Here is a 22523-nt window from a genome sequence, read left to right as displayed (position 1 = left end):
TCTTCTGCAAATTCAAGCAGGAAGCAGAGGCAAGCAGATATGCCCAACTTTAAAGAATGTGAACATTTACAGGTTAATACTCAGTTAATGCATTGGAACGCGTGTAATGCTTATTTAGAATAGACATGAAGTGCTGTTTCAGCAGGGTAGTCATACAACAGCTCAAAAGACCTTGCATGCCAGAAGAGCAATACATCATCAGTTGTTGACAACACAGAGGACAGAACTATCTTTCATCACCTACTCAATGATGAGAAACTCCAGTCCAAAGCTTAACCTAGAAACAGCCAGATCGGTTTCTTCCAGCTCAGTCCTGACACCAAGGAAAACCAAAAAATATCCCTGTTTTGGTTCCCTAAATAAATTTCTTATGACTTTTTGTCTTTGGACAAGCTCAATGCAAACTTCTGCCATTATCTGCTCCCCAAGATGTCTTTGCTATTTTATGTTTCTGCCACACTGAATCTGTGACTTGTGTTGTTTACGATCCTGAGCAGATGTGACCATAGAATTCTGTAGTCCCGTAACATCTGCTCTAAAACTTAAAAAAACTTCTTCAGACTACATTTCCTAGAATTAAACAACCAAGCCCACATATCAAAATGGCCTAAAAATGTGAACAAAGGGTGTATATTAATGCTAATTTCTCCCAAAGCCCATGAATAATTCTCAAACATACACTGGTTCGTAGCCTTCATTTCCTAAACAGGCATTCTTCAAAGACACTCAGAATTCCAAGTGTCCATCAAGGCTTTGAGCAGTTCACATCAATTACGCATTACAAGTCCTCAAAAGTGTGTTATCAAGGACAGAGAACACCTTTTGCTGTGTTTTACCAACGTATTTTTTTTTTAGTTGTAAAACAAAGCATATCATCATTGAAGAACTATTTTCCACAGATCTGAACTAGGTTCAAAAGGCAAACATGAAAATCAAGCCTAAGTACTTGGCGAGACCATGGTGTACCTAGTCCACACGTGAGACATCCACAAGTGCCTCAGAAAACCCAAAATTCAAGATGCCAGACAAATACAGAAAAAAAATCATACAGAAAAAAAATCACACCTTAGCCTGGTAAAATAGTTTCACAAGATTCAATGACAAACTTTTTAACACCTTGGACTATGTCTGTAGATGGACCCAATTTCCAGGTATCACCTATGTTAAACACTACACTGCAAGGGTGCTTTGTTGGTGTTGTTTCACTGGTGACTCTCGAAGCTGCCAGTTGAAAAGCTTTCTTTTGGCACTGCAGTCAGCCCTAGCAAAGAGTACACAGATGTCCTTCCCTTAGTTTTGAGCATGAGAAGCTTTCATGTGCATTTCAATCTACAAATTCCATTTTAATTGAAAGCATCCCATCACATTTTGCCATGACAATACCTCCTAATCAGGTGCAACCGACTTCCTTGCCTGATGATTTATCCTGTTTTATTTCTATCCCCAAATACACAGCTCTTAATTTCTGTGTGTTAATTTCATGTTCTAAGCCACCGTGGCAATAAAGCAGGCCACTGCCAGATTGTGTGCAGGATTCTCTACAGAGCTCTCCAAATTACGTTGGGGTTTTGTTGCATACACAAAGTCTACTCACTGAAAAGGAGCAATCAAATTTGAAAAGGAAGCACAAAACCTAATCTATTAGAAAACAACTCTGACTGCTCTAGTTCTCCTGCTCTTATAATGTCCCCCAGTGCACCACATGCCTCAGAATACTAAAAGCACAGACCCTTAGGACCTGCTTAGCCTAATTACCACATAGCATGCAGCTTATTTAAATGTCTGAATAGTAACCACATACGTGGATTAAATACCAAGCTTTTGAGTTTAGATAGGCCAAAACAAAGTAGGTCCTCACCTCCAGGATCCTTGTCTGGATTGTACTCCAATGCATTGCTGCAGATCAGGTCAATATCTGTTAGGAAATCCTTGGCTGTTAAGTAGTTGTGTTTATCAATTTTGGTTATTATTGTTGATAGGTCCATTGGCTCTTTGATAACTTCAAGGTAATCTGAAACCTATAAACAAAGACCATACAGAAATTACACAGGACCATATGCATTCCATTTGAACATTACTAATTTCACATCTTTATACTGTTATTCATTCCACATGTTTAGCTCTAATACATTAAACTAAACATTCTGATTTCTAAAACATTTTTTCAGCATAATTTATCAGACTAAAATAAAACATATGACTTCCAAAGCTCTTTTTCCTTGTTATTATTGTTGATAGGTCCATTGGCTCTTTGATAACTTCAAGGTAATCTGAAACCTATAAACAAAGACCATACAGAAATTACACAGGACCATATGCATTCCATTTGAACATTACCAATTTCACATCTTTATACTGTTATTCATTCCACATGTTTAGCTCTAATACATTAAACTAAACATTCTGATTTCTAAACAAATTATGCTGAAAAAATGTTTTATCAGACTAAAATAAAACATACGACTTCCAAAGCTATTTTTCCTTCAGCAGAACAATTTATCTTTCAAAATGAATTTAATGTTATTTTTGAGGAAAAATATTTTAACATAAATTTTTTACTTTATTGAGACTGATTTTTTCTTTTTAAATAGTGTTATAACACTGTACTGAGTGAGAAAGGCAAAACCAATCAGCCTAACTCAAAACATGAGAAAAACTAAGGAAGCCATGTTTTGTTTACCTTGTAGGTAAAGGTCTCATTAAACTGAACAGTCAAAATATCAGCTTTTAGATACCTTCTATTGATTAGTTTCTTCAATCACTCTTTCAACAAAAGAAGTCAGGTTTTATTGACTGAAGACATTAACCTGACTGTACAGAAGGGCAGTCTAAAGAGAAAGCCTCATGTCATAGTTCATGGCTTATTATGAGCTTAGCTCATAACCAGAGATTTAGCAACCACTAGGGTACACTAAAAAGTATTTAACATAATAAATAACACCATAAGGGTCTCAAACACAGCTGTTGTAGCAAAGGTCACCAAGGGAAAAAAAACACACATACACCACACTATTAATTTGTTGTTTAGCTCAAGGAATAGAACCCTACACTTGAACATTTCAACGTGATTAAGATCACAATCAATTAATAATACTGGCAGCCTCAGAAATCATATTGTGTTTTTTCTTTTGAAATCACCCACATATGATGGTGGCTGCCCAAACACTGAAGAGTTAAATACACATTCAGATCAAGCTGTAACAGCTCTGTGAGAATCTTTTTTCCTAATAAATTATCTGGAGACATTCATAGAAAAATATATTACAATATAAGCTAACATTAATGCTTTACTTCAGTGGACAGCAGTCTATCACCTAATTCCTTAAATATACACATGGAAACTTTTGATGAAAAATTAAAATTGCAAAATTCTCTTTTTGTCTCCCTCTGTGGAAACATAACTGGTTCAGTGACTGGAAAGCCAAGCAACAGGCTTCCTTTTCTGGTTAGCACATCATCAGAGAATCTTCCCTGGAAACTGTAAACACCGCTGCTGCATTAGTCACAAAACCCCTTATCACATCACAGCATTCTCTGCCACGCAAGTAGGAGTGGAACAAACTTAACACATTTTCAAAGAAAGTCAAGCAGGCAGACTGCTGTAGAAAAGGAAATAGTCCTGTGCCTAAATGCACCAGGCGGGATGAAAAGGATTACATTTAATTCCTAGTGCTGTGATATATTAGCAGGGTTTTTGGGAAGCCTTTAAATAACAAATTCACATTCTGATTCTCTCCATCTACAAAACAAAGACAGTAATTTGTTCTTTCTCTATGTGCCCTTATTCACATAAGTTTAGAGTGCAAGTTCTTTGGGGAAAGAAACTGCCTTTACTACAGGTATGAAGAGTTTCCTACAATAACGGATCTCTTGAGCAGTTTTATAATAAAAATTATTGCTGAGACCATGCTCACACTGTAAGTTGCCATGTTAAGGAGCTCTTGTCAGTCTTTCAAAAACATTCAGCAACCAAATATATGGAAAAGCTCTAATTAAGGGAGAACTGCATGGCCTCAGAAAAGAAACATGCCCATCCCGTATGGAATTTACACTGCAAATCTACTCTTCACAGTGCTGTATTTTTTATATCACATACTCATCTCTTAAGGTCTTTCAAAAGAGATGATTCTCTGCAGAAGCAATTAAGCTCTTTTTTTTTATGCAGTGGGCCAGCATCTATCTCAAAGTCAGACCGAACACAACCCTACTCATATAACAGCACCTGAAAATAGATTTGCAGATCAAACTGTCTCATCAGTTAGGTGTGCACACTCCATAATCGACCAGTTAATGCCTTATAATGTGCTACCACCTGTGATTAATGGCATCCACAAGCATTACTGCTGAAATTACTTAACAATACTATTAATGCCGAATACATTGCAGAACACAGATCACTTTCCCAATATTGTCATGCCTAGGATTACAATATTTTAAAAGCTTTTATTACAGAATTATATTTATGGTTTCAAACATTTCAGGAGCACTGGTAGGGATAGGAAGGATGGCATTTTTGAATGCTGAGTTCAGTAATAAAATTGACAGGAATGCACAAGGTTTGTCAATAGGTCACTCATACAAGGCAAAGAAGGTGCTCCAGCTCCTTGTAACACTGACGAGGCTGTGACTATCTCACCAGCTAAAAAATCAGCATTTCAGATTGGAAAGACCATGGATGAAACATCTGTTTTTCTAATTAACTTATCCATTTTCTTTTTAAAATTCCTATTCTTTTACTAGTTGTTTCAACTTCATTGTTTGCACATTACTGAAACAAGACCTCTTCAATATCCACCGGTTTGCTGAAGATGTTAAAGCGTTTGTCTGTGGCCAGCCTCTTGGTCACATCCCTGAGGAACAGCCGCAGCTCCCTCAGCGTGTTCTCCTCCTGGTCCTCCATGCGCTGCTTCTCCGCCTCCGACAGCTCACGGGCAGGGCACGGCAGGGCCAGAGGCAGGACTTCCAGAGCACCAAGAGCTAGGGATAAAAACACCAAGTCAGACAATGGAAATATTAACAGCACCGTGGCTCTCGGGATTATGCCCCTCCAAATTTCATCATATATTTCATGTGCTCCACGGGTCTAAGCAGCAGCGCATCCTTAACCCTACAGTTCTGTTTTCCAAAACCAGTCACTGGAACTCACAATTTATTCTGTGCACTAACACTATCAAATTTTAATTACACTGTCATTCACCCGCATCATTTGAAAAAGCAAAATATCACAAAATAAAACATTCAGATCACATTATTATTTGGTTTACTGTAACTTAGTTTACCAGCCTGTTTCCTTCTTGGTGGGGGCATTGCTGCCTCATCGAGAATTAACCCTTTGAAAAATCGCAATCTGTCTTCTTCACTTGGTCTTTGAATATAAAAAACCTCTTCATACTGGATTCTGAAAATACATTTCACCTAAAAAAAAAAAACAAAAACCATACAAAAGCCATATGAAAACTGAGCCCTTACTCAAAAATATATATATTAAAACACTAGCCACAAACTTTCCAAAATTAGCCACAGGAGACAAGACAGCAAACTCTACCCAAAGCTGCATACATAGCCTATGGAAAACAAATACCTGTAATACTCATTGAATTTTCTGTAATAGCTAAAAAAAAAAAATAAAATCAAAGAAAATGTTGACAAAAAGAAATCCTCTCCCCTATCCTGAGCCTCAGAAGATGTAAATCTAAAGGTCAGGCCTTATGACTACAACTGTATTTCATTTTACTGGAGTAATTTCTCAAAAAGAACAACTGGCAAAATGAACAATTGTGTCTTCTCAGCAAAGTGGCATGGAGATTACAAAAACTGTTAGTGTGGACATACATTCCTCACTGAAGAACATTACAAACAATTAATGTATTTTTAGTTTGACATATTTTAAATTAAGTTGGAAAACTACTGCAAAACAAACTTTTCACAGGATCAAAACATTCTAAAGGGCACATGCCTCCCTAACAACACATCCTCCCACAAGAAACTTACCTCTTCAGGCAATTCACTATACATGGACTCAGAGGTAGACAGTAGGAATATAGGGGAGAAAGATGGTATATCTTGCAGCAAGGTTAGAAAAGTAGCTCTCACAGTTTCACTGACAGCTTCCCACCAATCACCAATATGAGGCATGTAAACAATACTTGGTACTGTTCTTCGAGCTTCACGAAAGATCTAATTAAAAGAAACAGTGGTATTTAAACTAAGAAAGTAATGGTTATTATCACCTGTGAGAAACATAATTCCTGTGGACAAGGCAATGACTGTGGTATTTTATATACACATTCCAGTAATATGAAATTATATAATGATAAAGGCTTTCTGAACAAACATTTGTGATTGTTAGCTGTATCATTCAATTATTTTACATTATGTGCTAGGGAGACAGACTACAAAACAACTACTTGTCATAGAGGTTTTTAAACCTTGCCAAGACGGAACAATCAAGATGAAAATTAAACTGGTTTGCAATCCATGCAAAATCCACCCCAAACTGTTTCGAAACCCAAAACATTTACAACTAAGTAAACAATCCTAGGACCACAGCCCACAGATTCGGTCAAAAGCTAATAAAATGAAAATCAGAATGCCCAGATTAAGATAACTTGACATTAGGCATGTGAACGAGAGGGCAAGTTAAAAATGTAATTACAATCACTAGTCAGCAGAGAGAGATCAGTCACCCTCTAGAGACCCCTTCTCCTTTTAGCCAGGAAAAGAGAAGGTGCTCATGAAAACCTGGCTTTTAAGTTACATTCTAGTTAGCTTCCTTTATACTGATGCAACTAATCTGAAATACAGAATTTACTCATGACAAGAGAATCTTAAACGTCACCTGTGCACATGATTCTTCAGGCGTTTTGGCACTGACTGAATAAAGTGCTGGCAGATCTAGCCTGTGTACAGAGAATTTTTCAAGAGTGTGCAAAAGTGCTGGAGCAAGGTGCGAAGTCTGACCCGAACCTCTGTCTCCAGACAGCAGCAATCTTGGTCTGTAAGAGGTTGGCTGGTGATAAGCTGACCTGCAACAGAACAGCAGTTACAAAATACAATTAACATGCTCAATGTTATCAATGGATGGACATACACCATAAGGAATTTCAGAAACCAAAAGGCTTTCAGGAGTGGGTAATGGTTTCCTACAGTTGCCTATAAAGATTCACCTATCCCCACTACATACCTCCACACTACTCCAAGTCTCAAGAACTCAACCTTTGTCTAGGCTTTGATTTCACAACAATTTAAATCAAACTTATCTGTGCAAAGCTATGCACATATTAAATTCATTAAAACTCTCATTATAACCAGATTATTTAAAACCAATTCCTCGATCATATAAAAAGACCTAATGGGCTTCCAGTGAAGATATCTATTTAATCATGTCTAGTTCAGTACTAACTACTGAAGTATCTCTTCAGTAGCTTCAGGAATCTGAGGTCAATCCCTTTGTTGCTACCTAAGATTTCCAAGAATGACAACATTTCAATACTTTAAGAAACACGACTTGAAGTGTAATTGAATAAAATTCATCTTCTGTTATAGGATATCCATACACTTCTGTTCTGTAGATTTCCCAAGAGAAGAAAGATTTTAGAAGAAAAACTGCAAAGGCAAAATTATTTTTTAAGGACTCCATACAAAGACTTTGGGGGTTTTGTGTTTGGTTGGGAGGAAGGGTGTTCTCCCTGTTTTAGGGATGAGTGAGACAGAGAAGCATTAGGTTTTCCTATTAAAAGTCTCTCACACGTATAGAAAATTTATTGTGAAACAATAAAGTTTTAAAATTAATTTGCATTTTTTTCTCACCAAAGCATTTTTGTCTGCACATCAATTGGCATGGACAGTAAAACAAGACTGGCTGGTTTTATTTCACATTAAATATTTTGTAACAGCTATGAACATTGTTGATCTTTGGCTATTCAGTTCTGATGGTGGAAGTTACAATCAAAAATGCTCAGAAAAACTAGATTAAGGGAGGCTTACATTCTTTACAAAAATAAACAAAGTCTTCACAATTATTTTATTTAGACACATATTCACATGAATATATATCATTGATTTGGTTTTGGGTTCCCCCTTCCCAACCTCACAACAGAAGCTTAAATCTGGCATTAAAATATTTTACTATATACCTCAAACTTAAATCCTTATTTTTAAGCTTAGATTTCCATAAAAGCTGTTTGGTATCACTCTTTAGCAGAAAACTTTTAACAGTTTTCCACAAGATGGCTCTACTAAACAGTACTACTACTGAACAGTTATCTTAATTTCATTTTCTTCATCTAGCAAACTTGCCACAGAGCCCATCACACAAAGTAGTCTGAAACTCCTCTTAATACCTAACAAAGAAATGTTAGTTTATTATTGTTGATTACTGTAGCCAGTCCAATTTATACAGGACTCATCCAAATTTCACACTTTCTAAATTCCCATTTTCCTAAAACCTTCCATGAAAAACAATGTAAACAGATGCTAGAAATGGTGAACACATCATTTATAGAATGCATACAAACAGCTGCATATACTGAAGCTCAACACTTTAGACCAAGAAAAAACAAACAATCCTTCCAAAATATTCCAACATACATCTCTTCCCAGGCCTTAATCTTTCAAATCAAAATGGCTTGTTACAATTAAGAACTGCTGTTAACACCCCTCTTTCCAAACTAAAGGTCTGTTGCAAAATATTTCTGATTACTGTGTCTAGCATGTGGCCTTTTCTAAAATCATTCATGTATCTAAAACTCTTGTCCAAACACTTACATGCTTCTGTGACAGAACACCATTGCTACCACAAAACAAAAGATCATCTTTGTTCCTTCTCTTGATAGATAAAGCCAGGGAATTTTTAAATCTGGTTATATGCATTTAGAGAAACACTCACATTGTAAAATGAAGGTAGGGTTTATGTATAGCAGCTGATGACTGTTTCTTTGGTGATCCTGAGTGACAGCTCGTCTCAAAAATTGATGAAGCATTCTCATCTTCACTATCATCTAATATTAGACTTGGTACATCTGTTCCAAGAAATTTATTAATTAGAATCTTATCACTTCTAAGTACATGCACCACAAACAAGATATTATCATTTTCTTCGAGTAAATTATAACAGATTTTGAAATGTAGAAAAAATGAGTTAAAACTGTCTAAATATCAGAGCACAAAATAAGTGCTTATTACTTCAATACCAAAACAAATTAAATATTGTAGAAGCCTAATCATAATTACATTTTATTATTTTCAACCATCAAGCAGAACAACTTCCTGAATACACCAAATGTTTAACTTGTTATGAAATGCTTCCTTTGGTTTTATTTCACAGCTAGAGGTTTTTCAAGGATAAAGTTATGAAAACTGCAGTCCTCAGACTGTAGAGAATTTTGTACTTATTTCTTTGTTCTAAATGCTCTAATTTTTACAGGCATACTTCTTCCAAAATTATTTTCAGCATGACTACCTAGATAATGTATGTTTATGAAAAGTTGTCTTTCATCCTCTGATAATCTGCCAAAGAATATCAAATGACTTATCAAAATCAGTTCAACTTATTCCATGTTTATATACTGTAACTTGTTGTAATTCCTTTGCTAACACTAGCATAATGAACTGTAGTGCCTTTCATATAGACCTTCAGAAACAAAAAGCTAGAAGACCAATTACATTCCAAACACAATCTGCAGGGACAAACAGCTGCAAAAAATGCCAATATGGCACTAAACAACCAGCTGAAAATCAGGTACAGCTAAATTAGCTACCAGACCTGCAATGGAATCAAGAGTAGACTGTTGCAAGTTGATAATGGGGTGGGAAAAAAGTGCCACAAGATCTTTCTTTGCCCCAGGAAAGCAGTTTAGTTGATGTGACTTTAAGCAAGCCACTGATTTTCAGTCCATAGAGGACTTGGTCTGCACTGATGGGATGAAAACACTCAGCTGTACAGTAAGGACAGTGCAGAGACCAGGTCTCCTGGGGAACAAAATGCTCTATGATGCAAAGGCAGCACTTCTGAGAGCAGCCCACAGCCACTGCAGCACACTGTGGGCAACAGGGCAACCACTGGACATCCTAACAGCAGCTCAAGTTGGCCACAGCCATTTAGAAAAACAGACTGCTGTGAAATGAAAGTGTGAAATACAGAGTCCAAGTGTTACTCTCAAATCTATGACTCATTGCATGATTTGCCTGATTTACATGAAGCCATGGCACAGGTTCTGCTGCACTGATCAAACCACCACGACAAGACAAAGGAATCAACTTCAAGGCAGCGTTAAGTGTCAGCTGGAGACACTAAGGGCTTAACAGCAGCTCAAGTTGGCCACAGCCATTTAGAAAAACAGACTGCTGTGAAATGAAAGTGTGAAATACAGAGATCCAAGTGTTACTCTCAAATCTATGACTCATTGCATGATTTGCCTGATTTACATGAAGCCATGGCACAGGTTCTGCTGCACTGATCAAACCACCACGACAAGACAAAGGAATCAACTTCAAGGCAGCACTAAGTGTCAGCTGGAGACACTGTCTAAGGGCTGTGCATCTAAGCACATGGTCCCAGGAAAAACTGTTCAGAGACAACAAAGGTTCCCCTAGCTGGCTGTGTGATGGAAGGAACTGGATTCAGAGTACGCTGGGCAGGAATAATATCCTGCTGGTACAGGAAAAAGAGACACCACAACCCTTGGCAAGGCACGATGGGTTACCAGTGGACTTAGTAAGAGTTACTTCAGTGGTTGGACCTGATGATCTTAAAGGTCTTTTCCAACCTAAACAGTTCTGATTCTATGATGCAGTCACACACCTGACAATCATTCCTCATGGGGCAAAGATAAAAATGGTTTGCATACGCCAACCAGGGGCCAAAAGGTAGTCCACTGGAAGAAAACAGTTCAGAACCTGCTGGACATTTAGCTCCAGGTAAGGATAGAGGCCTTCAAATCAGTTGGACACAGCCCTCCTAACTCTTGACCCACTGCAGTCGCTAAACAGGCAGGATTTTTGTTATGCCAAATATAGACCTATAGGTCCTATGATCATGCACTGGATACAGCTTTCCCTTTCTAAAATATATAATTATTTTTAAAATGCAGCCCAACTTTTAACCCCAAGCACCAAGACTGTGACACCCTTTGCTCAAGCGTCTTCTGATTTACGGAATTACGAGAAACAGGCGTAATCCACATTTACACTGAAAATCATTGTATGTGAAAGTGGATTTTGATGGTTTTAATACAGATGAAACTTACTATTCAATATTTTCTTGGGTTTAGGGGGGTAAGAAGAAAAACTTAAGTACAGAGAAAACATTAAAAGAAACCTTATTTCATCTATCTTCAAAATTGATTCTCTACAAACATTTAAAAGTAGCTGTAGCAGCAGAATTACCTAGTAAAACTACTAGTTCAATCAATGAACTACTATTGCAATCAGTTAATTATTCCAATCACATTTTGTTACCAATAACAAGCAGTAATAAATAGGAATGTAAAGAATGCAACCAAAGAAAATATTCTGAACTGGAACTTTAGAAGACAGAGACACCTAATTCAACTCTTAATAACGACAATCTCTACATTGAGCATTACCAGCAGGGGTAGGTGGAGAGACTTAGTCACCAGAGCCTTATACAATCGAGGGAGCCCAGTATGACCTAACTGCAGCTGCAAGCCAGCTCACTTCACCCTACTCAACATCACATGCTCCCAGGCCCCATTCCATGCCAGCTTCAACACTTGGTCAAACCTCCATCTATCCCACAGTCAGCAGAAAACTAATGTGACAAAAAGACATCATTGTTGGATGAGTTTGCCTGACTAAAATGGCTTTAAAAAGGGCCTGACATAGTAAAGTAAGTGGCAGGGATAGAGTGAAAATGCACAGCTGGGCTGGAGGGAACTGCAGCAGCCAGCACAAGGATAAACTGCCTGGGTCACAGTCTGATATCGTGCTCTGGAACAGGAGTGAAAGGAAGGTCGTGGCTGTCACAGATCTGCTTTATGACTGGGCTATTTTCAAGTTAATCACACACAACCACAGAACTGTTTACATGGCAGGGAGGGTGATCCCAGATAAGAACAGTAAAAAATGGTACGTTAGAATAAGTAGGTATCAAAACGGAGATACCTTGTTCAACATTTAACTTCCAAGAAATGACCAGAGCAACTACTGGAGTATATCTCAGAGAAGAGCTGGGTTAAAAAAAACCCAGAACCTACTGACTCACTGCCAGTCAAAACAGTCAGTCGCATTCCTTCTTCCGCCCTGCTTCCCCAATGTGCTCACACTGCTCCCATTGCAGCAGGGTTCTGGCATACATCTGACCTCCTTAGTCAGTGGATTTTGCTCGCTAATTTGGCAAGAAGCAAAATTTGACAAAACCAGCAAATAGTTCTTCACTTGCTACGCCAGCAGAATCAGCCCAGTGGATCAGCTCAAGGGGAGGGAAGCCTCAGGACTTTCTCCTTCACCAGCAGATGAGCGTTACAGAGGCTCAGGTGCCTTGGCACCTTCCCTGCTGTGCTGCAAGCTCCTCACAGCACTCCACTGCAGCCTGCTTCTGTACCACCAACAAGCAAAGGACTGGGGACAGCTAGCTGACACTGAGGACAGAAGCACCAAGTGCAGGCCCTAACATCCTGAGTAATATTACCTCATTTTCTTTTGCTCTATCATCTGATTGTGCCCCATTAGTTCTCATATTTAAATTGCAAATTACTTGGAAGTTCTCTTTTTTTCAGGTGGCACTCACACCTGTAGAATATATAGGTCAGTGTATTCAATTCTACAGCAACCTGGAATCAGCAGAAACAATTATGTAACATCCAAGTGAACTATATTTACATACTAACAACACTGAACCAAATATACACCAGGTTTAAGGGTAGCAATACAAGAAAATCAGTTGAAATAATTCCAAATTGAAACAGCTTTCACAGAAAAAAATAAAAAGCCAAGCAACATACCTTCACTTTTGTCACTCTGGCTAAATTCAGCATGAGGAAACACTTTGTGTAAAACCTCGAGAAGGTTAGTGAAGGTACGTTCCAACAGTGGTCTGATCACAGGAGATAATGCATGTCCTGAAGATGTCACGGCACGTTGGGAGGCAGGCACAATATTCTGCATTGCATGGTAAAAATCCTGTGCACTGAGAACTACTGAAGAAACATCAAGCTGTAGTTTCTGACTGCTCACATAAATCTGGGGATAGCGTCGTCTCAGGGCAATCAAGGCAGCCTCAGTGCAAAGTGCTTTTATGTCAGCTCCACAGTACCCTAGTGCACACAAACACAAAAATACCTTCCATAAAACAGCACTGCTGTGCTACATGTATTTCAAACACATCTAAAGCAAAACCAATCAGTAATACTTAATTGTCAAGGTCCACAAAGCACCTGCCAAGAAATGTCAAGTCATAATCCAGAGGCAGTATTGAGTACCAAGAAATAATGGGCACGTATGTTGAAATACAGTAAGAAATTAATTTCACATTGAGTGCAAAATTACCTACATTTTCACTACATAATGTGATATACAGAGTATTTTCAGCCCAGGGTTATAGGTCTGTCGCTGTGCTTTTTCCTTAATATTGTTTAAAGTATGTTTGCAATTTTAACAGACTAGCACCCCTCTTTCTTTTTTTATATATTCTAACATCTCCACATAAATATATTTTTTAATAGCAAAGTAATTTTATATATTGGATGAACATCACCAACTTTAAACTTCTACAGACTGAGAAAATGAGCAGTCCCAAGAAAAATGTTTCATGAGTAGAATATGGAAGAGATGAAATCTCTTGTTAAAAAGCATTCTGAGGACTCCTTGAAAAACATCTTTTACTAACAAGAAAAATATTAGACTGTTTAGAGTTTCATAATTTTACTAATATAACTGAAAGAGTAGTAAAACTATTAAAAAGCTTTTGATTTTTAATTTGGCCTAGCTTCCTAAGTATCTACAGGTGGCTACCTATGATTGCTTTATCATCAATACTGAAAAGCACATATCTGATAATTATGAAATACTGAGAGACTTAATATTACTTTGTCTTTTGCAGTACTAATGGTTTGCAGTTTCTCCCCAGAGTTAGAAATTACATTTCAGAGTCTTCAGCATCTCTCAGGAAGAGACATTAACACACCACTGTATTTTGTAGCACCGTAGCTCCATCTTTCAAAAAATATAAAAGGATATTCCAGTGGGAAAAGTCTTTCAGAGAAATATAGCCAATATAGGGAAATGTGTCGCACTGAGGAATTCCCATATAAAAGTTCATGGGTTTACAACAAAGTATTATAGAAGCTAATTCATCAATTCTTTAGTTAAAATATCCTCAATTTTTTTTTTAACCAGATTTCTTCCTCCTCACCAGGCCCTATACACCAGGTCTTATACCACGCACACTCGTTTTACTCTATTTTTGTATTGCTCTTTTGGCAGCACCAGGTCCCCAAACTGAAGGCTGCCTTGTTTCTCTCTTTTATCCTCTCATGTTCTTTCAGTTCTGCTGGCACACAGATTTTTACAAGATCTGTACAGCAACAAGGAATAAAGCAGATCTCATACACAGTGTTGCAAAATAAAGAAAGGAAGCTATAAATACGGAAGAGACAATTTTCCATCCCCTTATTTCTGATACCTACATTTGGGGGATAATAATAAAAGATATATAAAGATTACTTAAATCAGACAGTGATTCAAATTCCACCTGAGTTTCTCTTAAATACTTGAAAATAATTTTTAAAAAGCAAATAAAAGCCCAGATGGAAGATCACTATAAATACATCAGGCTCCTTCTGCAACTTGTAAACTAACCTTTCTGATTTTAGAAAAAGTTTAGTAGCTGTAAATGTGTAAACTTCATGAGCAAACACTGCGATTGTTATCTAAGAAGTATGTTGCAATTCACCTTCACAAGTCACCTTGAAATACACAAGACATCTGAAATACGTTCAAAGACATCTGCTATATTAATCAACAGGCAACTAATTCTTTTTGGCACCAAGATGTTTTGTTTTGTTTGTTTTTTTTAAATAAACCCCATCATGAAATCAAAACCATGCAGGCACATTCCATCAATCATGTGAACCCGTTAGAGAGCAGCTACAGGTGTATCACAGAACTCAAAAACAAGTTTTTTCCTCTATATTCTGCTCTGTTCTTTCAATACCAAGTATCACATTCCCATTTAAATTGGCCCACTTCTCATCTAACAAGTGTAATGAATTAAACAAAACATTTTGGGGAGTGCTTAACCAAAGCTTAAGTCAAAGTTGTGCCAGAGCTATATAACACTCAATGCCTGTCACCTTAAAAATTAGTTTAGTATCTCCATGACAAAAGATTCAGCAGCTCAGGACCTATATCCTTTCCAATTTTTCTATTAATAAATGCTGTAACATCACTTTCTAACAGTGATTTTAATCACTGCTTCTACATCTCCAAAGAATTGCAAAATTAGGAAATAATAGCCTGTAGCCTATTTTTAAAATTAAATCCTCAGGTGATCAGATACACAATTAGTTTCCATTTCTACTTTTCATTTCTCAGGAGCAATTACATTTGAAGACTAATAATTGGTGTCTCTCTTTGACGGACTCTCTTGTGCATACTCTGTACATCCATCTCAGGGACATGAAAACTGCAAAAATTCTGTATCTCATGAAACACTGAAGAAAGTTTTTATTTCTAAGAAGTAAATGCACAATAATTAATAGGAAGAAAAACATGAGTAAAGTACTGTCAAAGCAAACTAAAATGTATCATGTCAACGGTAAATATCCTGAATTTGGTTTTGCCCAAATTGAGAACATAATATAAACCCAAGGTTCCGTGCACTTGTTTCCATATTGAAGCATTTCACAAAGGGTGTTCAATTTGGCAGGCAAAACGTACTGGCACACCTGAACAGCACAAAACAAGCATTCTTGTCAAGCAGCCCATTTTGTTCTACCCATCACCACCACACTCTTCTAAACATATTCAAAGTATCACTTCCAAACAAGAGGACAGCAAACAAGTGGATTTCCACGTAGGTTTCCAAAGAACGCGCTTTGATCACTGAAATTTTGAAGCCAAACTCTCCCACCTCTACTGTGCAGAAATTATGGCCTCTTTAAAACTCCTTCTGCCTAACACCCACCCCAAAAACCTACAACAAACTGCTCCTGAAATGTATGAAACAATCTTGACCACTTCTTGCAATTTATGTTGTGCAGCTCCCTACAATTCCTAAAATGGACTGCAAGGAATGAGTTACTGAACAGCTCAGCTTGATGACATAAATGAAAAATGACTACTTTGAGGGGTTTTTGAATCGTGAAAAACATGAGCACTAACACCAAAATGTCCTCCTCCCATCATTACATTAGAATGGGGAAATAAAAATCTAACAAGAGATCATTTTGCCACAAAATGCTCCTGTGATAATAAGCACAGAATACAGTATTTTTTACAAGCATCTTGAGCATGATGGTTTGCTTCTTGACAATTCTATTTACTATTATTTAATTAAATAACCCTTATTGCACTGTAAAAAGATTCATCTGCAAGATGACAGCTGGAGGTACTCACCCTTTTTTGGTTGCTAATATGTTTTGTTTCCTACAGGACTGGGTTAACAGGTAACAGTCTATCTACACAAAGTTAGCATTCAGAACAATGAAGTAACTTCTTACAAGAGGTAAGAAAGGATTTTAAAAGTTCAGGATATCTGACGCCACATCTCCAGTAAGGGGAAAAACCAATTAATTACTTGTGTTTACTGAAGGTATTCATAAGACATCAGTGTGTGGTCTTCTGAGCAGTTCTATGCTCTCCTCAAGCTGTTCCACTGTCTCACACATATCGCAGTCACGCAGCCGTTCAGAGCAACGGGTTCCAGCTCTCACATATAGAAAAATCTCCTAAGAGGTATGTAATCCATAACACCTGGGAAAAAAATCAACCCTCAGGAAATAACCTATTTTTTGCAAGTCCTGGGGCTTTTCCCTTCTCATTTTTTTATAATTACACCCCATGATCTTAAAAAGTCTGAGTCACACACACATCTGCTTCCCTAAAGTCATTGACTTTGGTAGTATTTCAGCAGTTTTCTTCATTAGGATCCATATGCTTGTAGTTAAATGTTGCCAAGGCGGCTGAACCGGAGAGAGGTGCAAACCATGCTGTGTAAAAAGCCCATTGACTCTAGGCAGCTTTCACTTGGGGAAGAGGGGGTGTCGTCTGGGGGGACAGGGATTGTTTTTAAAGAAAACCTGCACACAAGAGGAAACAGCAGACCAGTATGAGCAGTGTATCAGTAAGACACGGTGCCAGCGAGTCCAATTTGGAAAGGCCACAAAGAAAACTGGAAGTCTGTTTCAATAATTAGTTGCTGCAGATTTCACTTACAGAAGTGATGAGGCAGTCTCAAGATGAAGAAGGTAAAACAGTCTTACTTCAGTTGTTCTAAGAAGTTCTTTTAATAGTCAAAAAGTTTTAATCTTCAATGTGTAGAAACATTTAAACTCCAAGATACAGAATGGAGACAATCAAGTGCACAGTAGCTGGACAGTAGGAAAGCCAAAGAAAACAGAAAAGGGTATGTCTTTTTGTTAGCTGACTTTTCCACAGAACTGACAGGCTTTATTGAGCACAAAGAATGTCTTCCCATCAAGCCTGCAAACAGCTCTCCCTATGGTAGGAAGTTTTAGAATATGTAATTGTGTTCTCAGTGAAAAAATATGGTGAATTTTCAAAGAAACCACTGGGGTTTATCCCACCTATTCCCCTCTCTCCCACTAAGCAGCACCACAACTTTGCCCAAATCAAGCAGAATGTACATGAAATGGGTTTGGCACACGCTGTCTTATACCCGGCAAAGCTTAAGTTGGAGTTTGCTGGATCGTTTGTTTTCTCCTCACCAGAAGATGTTGAGGTCTTTGTGCATCAAAAGTGGATGGATGCTGCTTCGAAGATAGTTGTCCCTGTGGATGAAGAGGACAATTCGGATGTACTGGAGCTGACTGCATGGACTGATGTTCAGTTTAAAGTTCTTATTTCTCTGATGACGGATTTCAATGCACAGGCATTTGAGACAGTCCTTTTTCTGAGAACTTCAGCGCTTGTCCAAGCAGATGACTGACAAAGGATGTATCTTTGCATGACAAATTGTTGAGAAGAGACTGTGGTGTGTGTTTTAGGGTCATTTCCTCTGTTAAATTCACTCTTAAAATACTTGGCTGTTTTTCCACTTAGCTTTTAAGCAGCAGTTTTATCTTGAACAACCACCCTCCATTCAGTACAGCAGGTCTCTGGGTGCTCCAGACGTGTATTTAACGCACTCGTGGTGTGCTGCAATATTTTACCCCTGCCTACATCTACACTTTGAGGTGGTTCTCTGCTAGCAAGCTGGAAAAAAGTTCATCTTTGGAAAGGCTGGTTAGTTTGTTGGATTTCTGTCGAAGGAGAGTATGCCAGTCAGTAAAAAAAAAAACCCACACAAGTACTGATTTTTTTTTCCTCAAGTCGAGAGGAAAAAAAAAAAGTCTCCTATCTCTTCTGCAATACACTAATTTAATGGGAAGCCTACCTAAAGATTCCAATCCCCACTTCATTTTGCTTCTCTTTGAGGGTATGCATACTCAGGACATACTCAGGACAGTGGTATTACAGAAAGGAAACATGATTGTATTTTCAAATGACTACTAGCTACTCATTTTGTGGTTTAGTAAGACAGAAGCATATTTTATTATTACAAGAAAAAGAGTGTTGTTGAAAGTACAGAATTTGAGAAAAGTAAAAATAAGAAAATATCCTGATTCATTTAACATACCTTCGAAGTTTACACAGAAGAGAAAACCTGTATAGTAAAAGTACTAACATCATAACACTCACCAACACATTTTTCAGCCAGTTCTGCTATGAAAGGATCTGACAATTTCGGGTTCCAATCCCTGGTATGAATTTGTAAAATGTGCTTTCGTGCCTGATTTAAAAAAAAAAAAAAAAAAAAGAAATCAAAATTAGCAAGCCAAATCTATGTCATAGTATTTTAGACAAAAATATTACTTATTCATGTGAATATAAAGTTATTTTCCCTGTTTTTGACACATCGCTGAGACACATAAAATAAAACTTGGCACATAACACCCTCTCAAAAGAGCAAAGGTTTTTAAGTTTTCATTTTTATATATAAAGCAGTAATTTTTTCAGTATACCACTTACACATTTTAACTGCTGTTTAATCAACTTTATTATACATGAACTGATTAAAACTCACATTCTATTAGGAATTATGATAATGTTGTAATTTAATGTTTAATTGCTGCACCTATGATTAACAGCTTCTACTGTCAAATGCCTCACCAATTTATTGCTGAATAGCACACTATGCACACAAGAATTCCAAAAGCACTTCATTTTAATATTCTACAGAACCCAAACAGATCTATCAATATGCAAAGAAAATTTAAAGTATACATTAAATGTGCACAGATATATATATATATCCAGATATATCTATATATATATAGATAGATAGATAGATATGGCAGAGCTTAGAGATATCTAGAACCAGGAATTAAAATGTTGCTGTTGTCAGTATAATAATGCCTGGCTTTGCATGTACCATTTTTCATGTTTAGCAGTCTACATGATAATAAAGCTATTTTCTCTTGTCATAACTTACCAAAGCCCCAACAGTTAAGGTTTCTTATACAAATCCATACAAAACCAGATTTTACATCAGCAATTCAGTTTAATACAAACAATTTACATCTTTGGTTATAGCTACATTCCAAAGATTTGAAGTTCAAGACAACTTTATTCTAGATAACTAAAAATGTATCCCTAAAATTAAACATTCTTACAAGTAAAAATCCATATTTTTATTTCATAAGCTGCCAAGCATTGAAATGTTTAATACATTAGAGATATTTACTAATAAATCTCCTTTTAAGTGTTACCTTTTGATCAGGCAAGTTGAAAAGAAATTCCCTGTCAAAGCGACCAGGTCTCCTGAGTGCAGGATCTATAGAATCCAGTCTGTTCGTAGCACCAATTACAACTATTTCACCTCTATTATCCAGGCCATCCATGAGGGCAAGAAGAGTTGACACTATAGAGCTAGAAAGATTGTTCAAAAAAGAATGTATAGGGAACACTGCAAGAATCTTTACTTTTTCAACTACAACACACGTAATTTTAAAGAAAAAAGTTTTTTAAAAATAGTTGCATAACAGTTTCAAATCTCAAAGCAAGAGGGAACATTTTGATACAATCTGTATTACTATAACTTCAGTAAGGATTCCATCAAACTTCCTCCTGTAAAAGCTCTGGGGAATGTGAGCTTGGGAAACCACTGACTGTAGCTCTGGAAAGACTGGTGTATGCATCATCCTGCTTAGAGCAACTGTAGCACCACGCAGAAGAAAGGTGCATCAAGAAAAAGCCACAGGTTCCCACAACCTCCCAGCCTGCTGGCCCCAAAATTTCCCTCCTGTCCCCCCTCAGCTGAGTGGAGGGAGAGAAACACACAAATGCCACCACCTCTGGAATGAAAGATGCAAGTACACTGCCCTAAGAAGCACAGCAAAGATGAGATTGAAGGCAGCCAGGAAAAATTCCAGCCAGCAATACTGTTGTAAAATATGTTTTAAAAAACGACAGGATAGCAACTCAAGAGAAGCCTGCACACCACGCCACCCAGGATCAAAATGATAGGGGAGTCCAGCTCATTCACAGAACATTACAATTCATCATTTTAGAAGAATATTTTTTTTCAAATGATGATTCTCTTGGGCTGGCAATAGCCAATCCATTTACAGTACAAAACCAGCAACCAAGAGAAAGGCTGTGGAAATCCTGAAGTTAATAACGTGGCTGAAGGGTAATCTCCACTGCAATTCATTTCCCAGCAAATTATAGTCTGTCTGAAGAACTGAGATGACTTTTGACACTAAAAAACACCCAACAATCTGTCCCTTCTAGTGGATGTGGATTTAAGCAAAACCCTTCTTGGGAACTGAGTAAAATTACACTTAGGAGTTTACCAAGGTAACGTGCATGTACTGAGATAATGGTGTCATATGAGAAATGTTACCTGTGAATCTGATCTTGTCTACTGGAACGAACTGGAGCCAAACCATCTATTTCATCAAAAAAGATTATAGAGGGTCTCATCAAGTATGCCTGGTATTCAAAAAAAAAAAAAATTACTTCTTCATGGTTAATTCACAACTTCTCCAGCAACACTGCAAACAGTTCGGTTTTATTACAAAGCATTAATATGCTAAACACATACTCAGATACTTCTGTTAAAAAGTGTATAGTCTGAATAGAAAACTGAATTTTCAACTACAGTACTGTTCCAGACAAAGCAAAGACTGCATTCTCCTTTGAATAAGCAAGATGGCACCAGTGCATCAGTTTTACTGTGTGCTGGAGAGATTAAAGACAAACTGAGCCACCTTATACAGAGTTACAGAGAACAGTATCTTATCTGCCCATAATCTGATTGTTCAGACATCTGTGTCTGAAAACAGCTTTTAAACAACTGCGTTTCACTGCTTTAGATGACTCTCTCTGTCCATCAACTTCCAAGCCAAATAAAGACACTAAAATACACACACAACCAATGCAATCCTCTACTACATTGCATTTCTTTAACATGCCAGTCAAACTCAAACTCTGTTTTATGTTTGGGTTTTGTTTCTTTGGGTTTTTGGGTTTTTTTTCCCCTCCAATTTTTACCCAAATTACTTTGCTTCATTAATGGACAAGAGATTTCTTCCTTAGTTTTCAGAGCAAGAGAAACTGTCACCATTCCACTACTTTTTCATCTAAATATATAATTTGGACAAATCCTGCCCAATGTATGATAATTTAACCGTTATCTAGTTTCAACTGCAAATAACCTTGACTGCCTGAAACATAAAACCAACATACAGAGAAAATTGTGAAAAATACAGATTTTCTTCTAACCTGATCAAAAAGGAGTCGAAGCTGACGTTCTGATTCACCAACCCATTTACTGAGACAGTCTGCTCCTTTCCTCATAAAGAAAGCCACCTTTTTCTCTCCTTGACTGCATTCATTAGCTAGAGCTCTAGCTACCAAGGTTTTACCTGTTCCAGGAGGACCATAGAATAAACAGCCCCTGAAGATAAATGGATCAACACAGTCACAAACTTATTTTATGTCTCCTGAAAAACTCCAAGTCAAATTTTATAATGAAGACAGGGAGCCTGGAGAAGAAAGACTTAAGTTCTAGTATTAGTGTAGTCAACATGATTTCATAAAATCTGATTTACGATTTCAAATTAGTAAATTTCTGCTTTGTAGAAAACATTAAGCAAAAGCATATTAAGCTTCCAAAGGATTTTTACACTAGTTAAATACTTTCCAAAATATTAAATGTTAGCTAATACTTGAATCAGTGTTTGTTCCTTCCTTGGAGAGACATATTTCTTTTAAATGACAAAAACATGCCTAAATTTTCAACCTACTTAGATTATGTGTATCTATTTAAATCACACACA

At 37.2% G+C, this 22523-nt stretch overlaps 1 protein-coding gene across 1 annotated transcript in view; it reads right to left on the bottom strand.

Annotated features, from left to right (window-relative positions):
• The window catches only part of ATAD2B (ATPase family, AAA domain containing 2B), a 71396-nt gene that overhangs the window by 22255 nt on the left and 26618 nt on the right, over positions 1-22523 (bottom strand). The window contains exons 12-22 of the mRNA XM_008938363.1: positions 21967-22141; positions 21086-21174; positions 19950-20109; positions 18880-18970; positions 12963-13274; positions 8888-9020; positions 6839-7025; positions 5992-6177; positions 5280-5415; positions 4781-4977; positions 1859-2018 (exon numbers count right to left, since the gene is read on the bottom strand). Coding sequence (XP_008936611.1) covers positions 1859-2018; positions 4781-4977; positions 5280-5415; positions 5992-6177; positions 6839-7025; positions 8888-9020; positions 12963-13274; positions 18880-18970; positions 19950-20109; positions 21086-21174; positions 21967-22141 — 1826 coding nt within the window. The remainder of the gene's footprint in view (positions 1-1858; positions 2019-4780; positions 4978-5279; positions 5416-5991; positions 6178-6838; positions 7026-8887; positions 9021-12962; positions 13275-18879; positions 18971-19949; positions 20110-21085; positions 21175-21966; positions 22142-22523) is intronic.

The sequence above is a fragment of the Merops nubicus genome, unplaced genomic scaffold, assembly GCF_000691845.1.
Source record: "Merops nubicus isolate BGI_N331 unplaced genomic scaffold, ASM69184v1 scaffold16294, whole genome shotgun sequence".
NCBI lineage: Eukaryota > Metazoa > Chordata > Aves > Coraciiformes > Meropidae > Merops > Merops nubicus.
The sequence above is the reverse complement of the archived record's forward strand: the minus strand, read 5'-3'. Positions and strand labels throughout refer to the sequence as shown.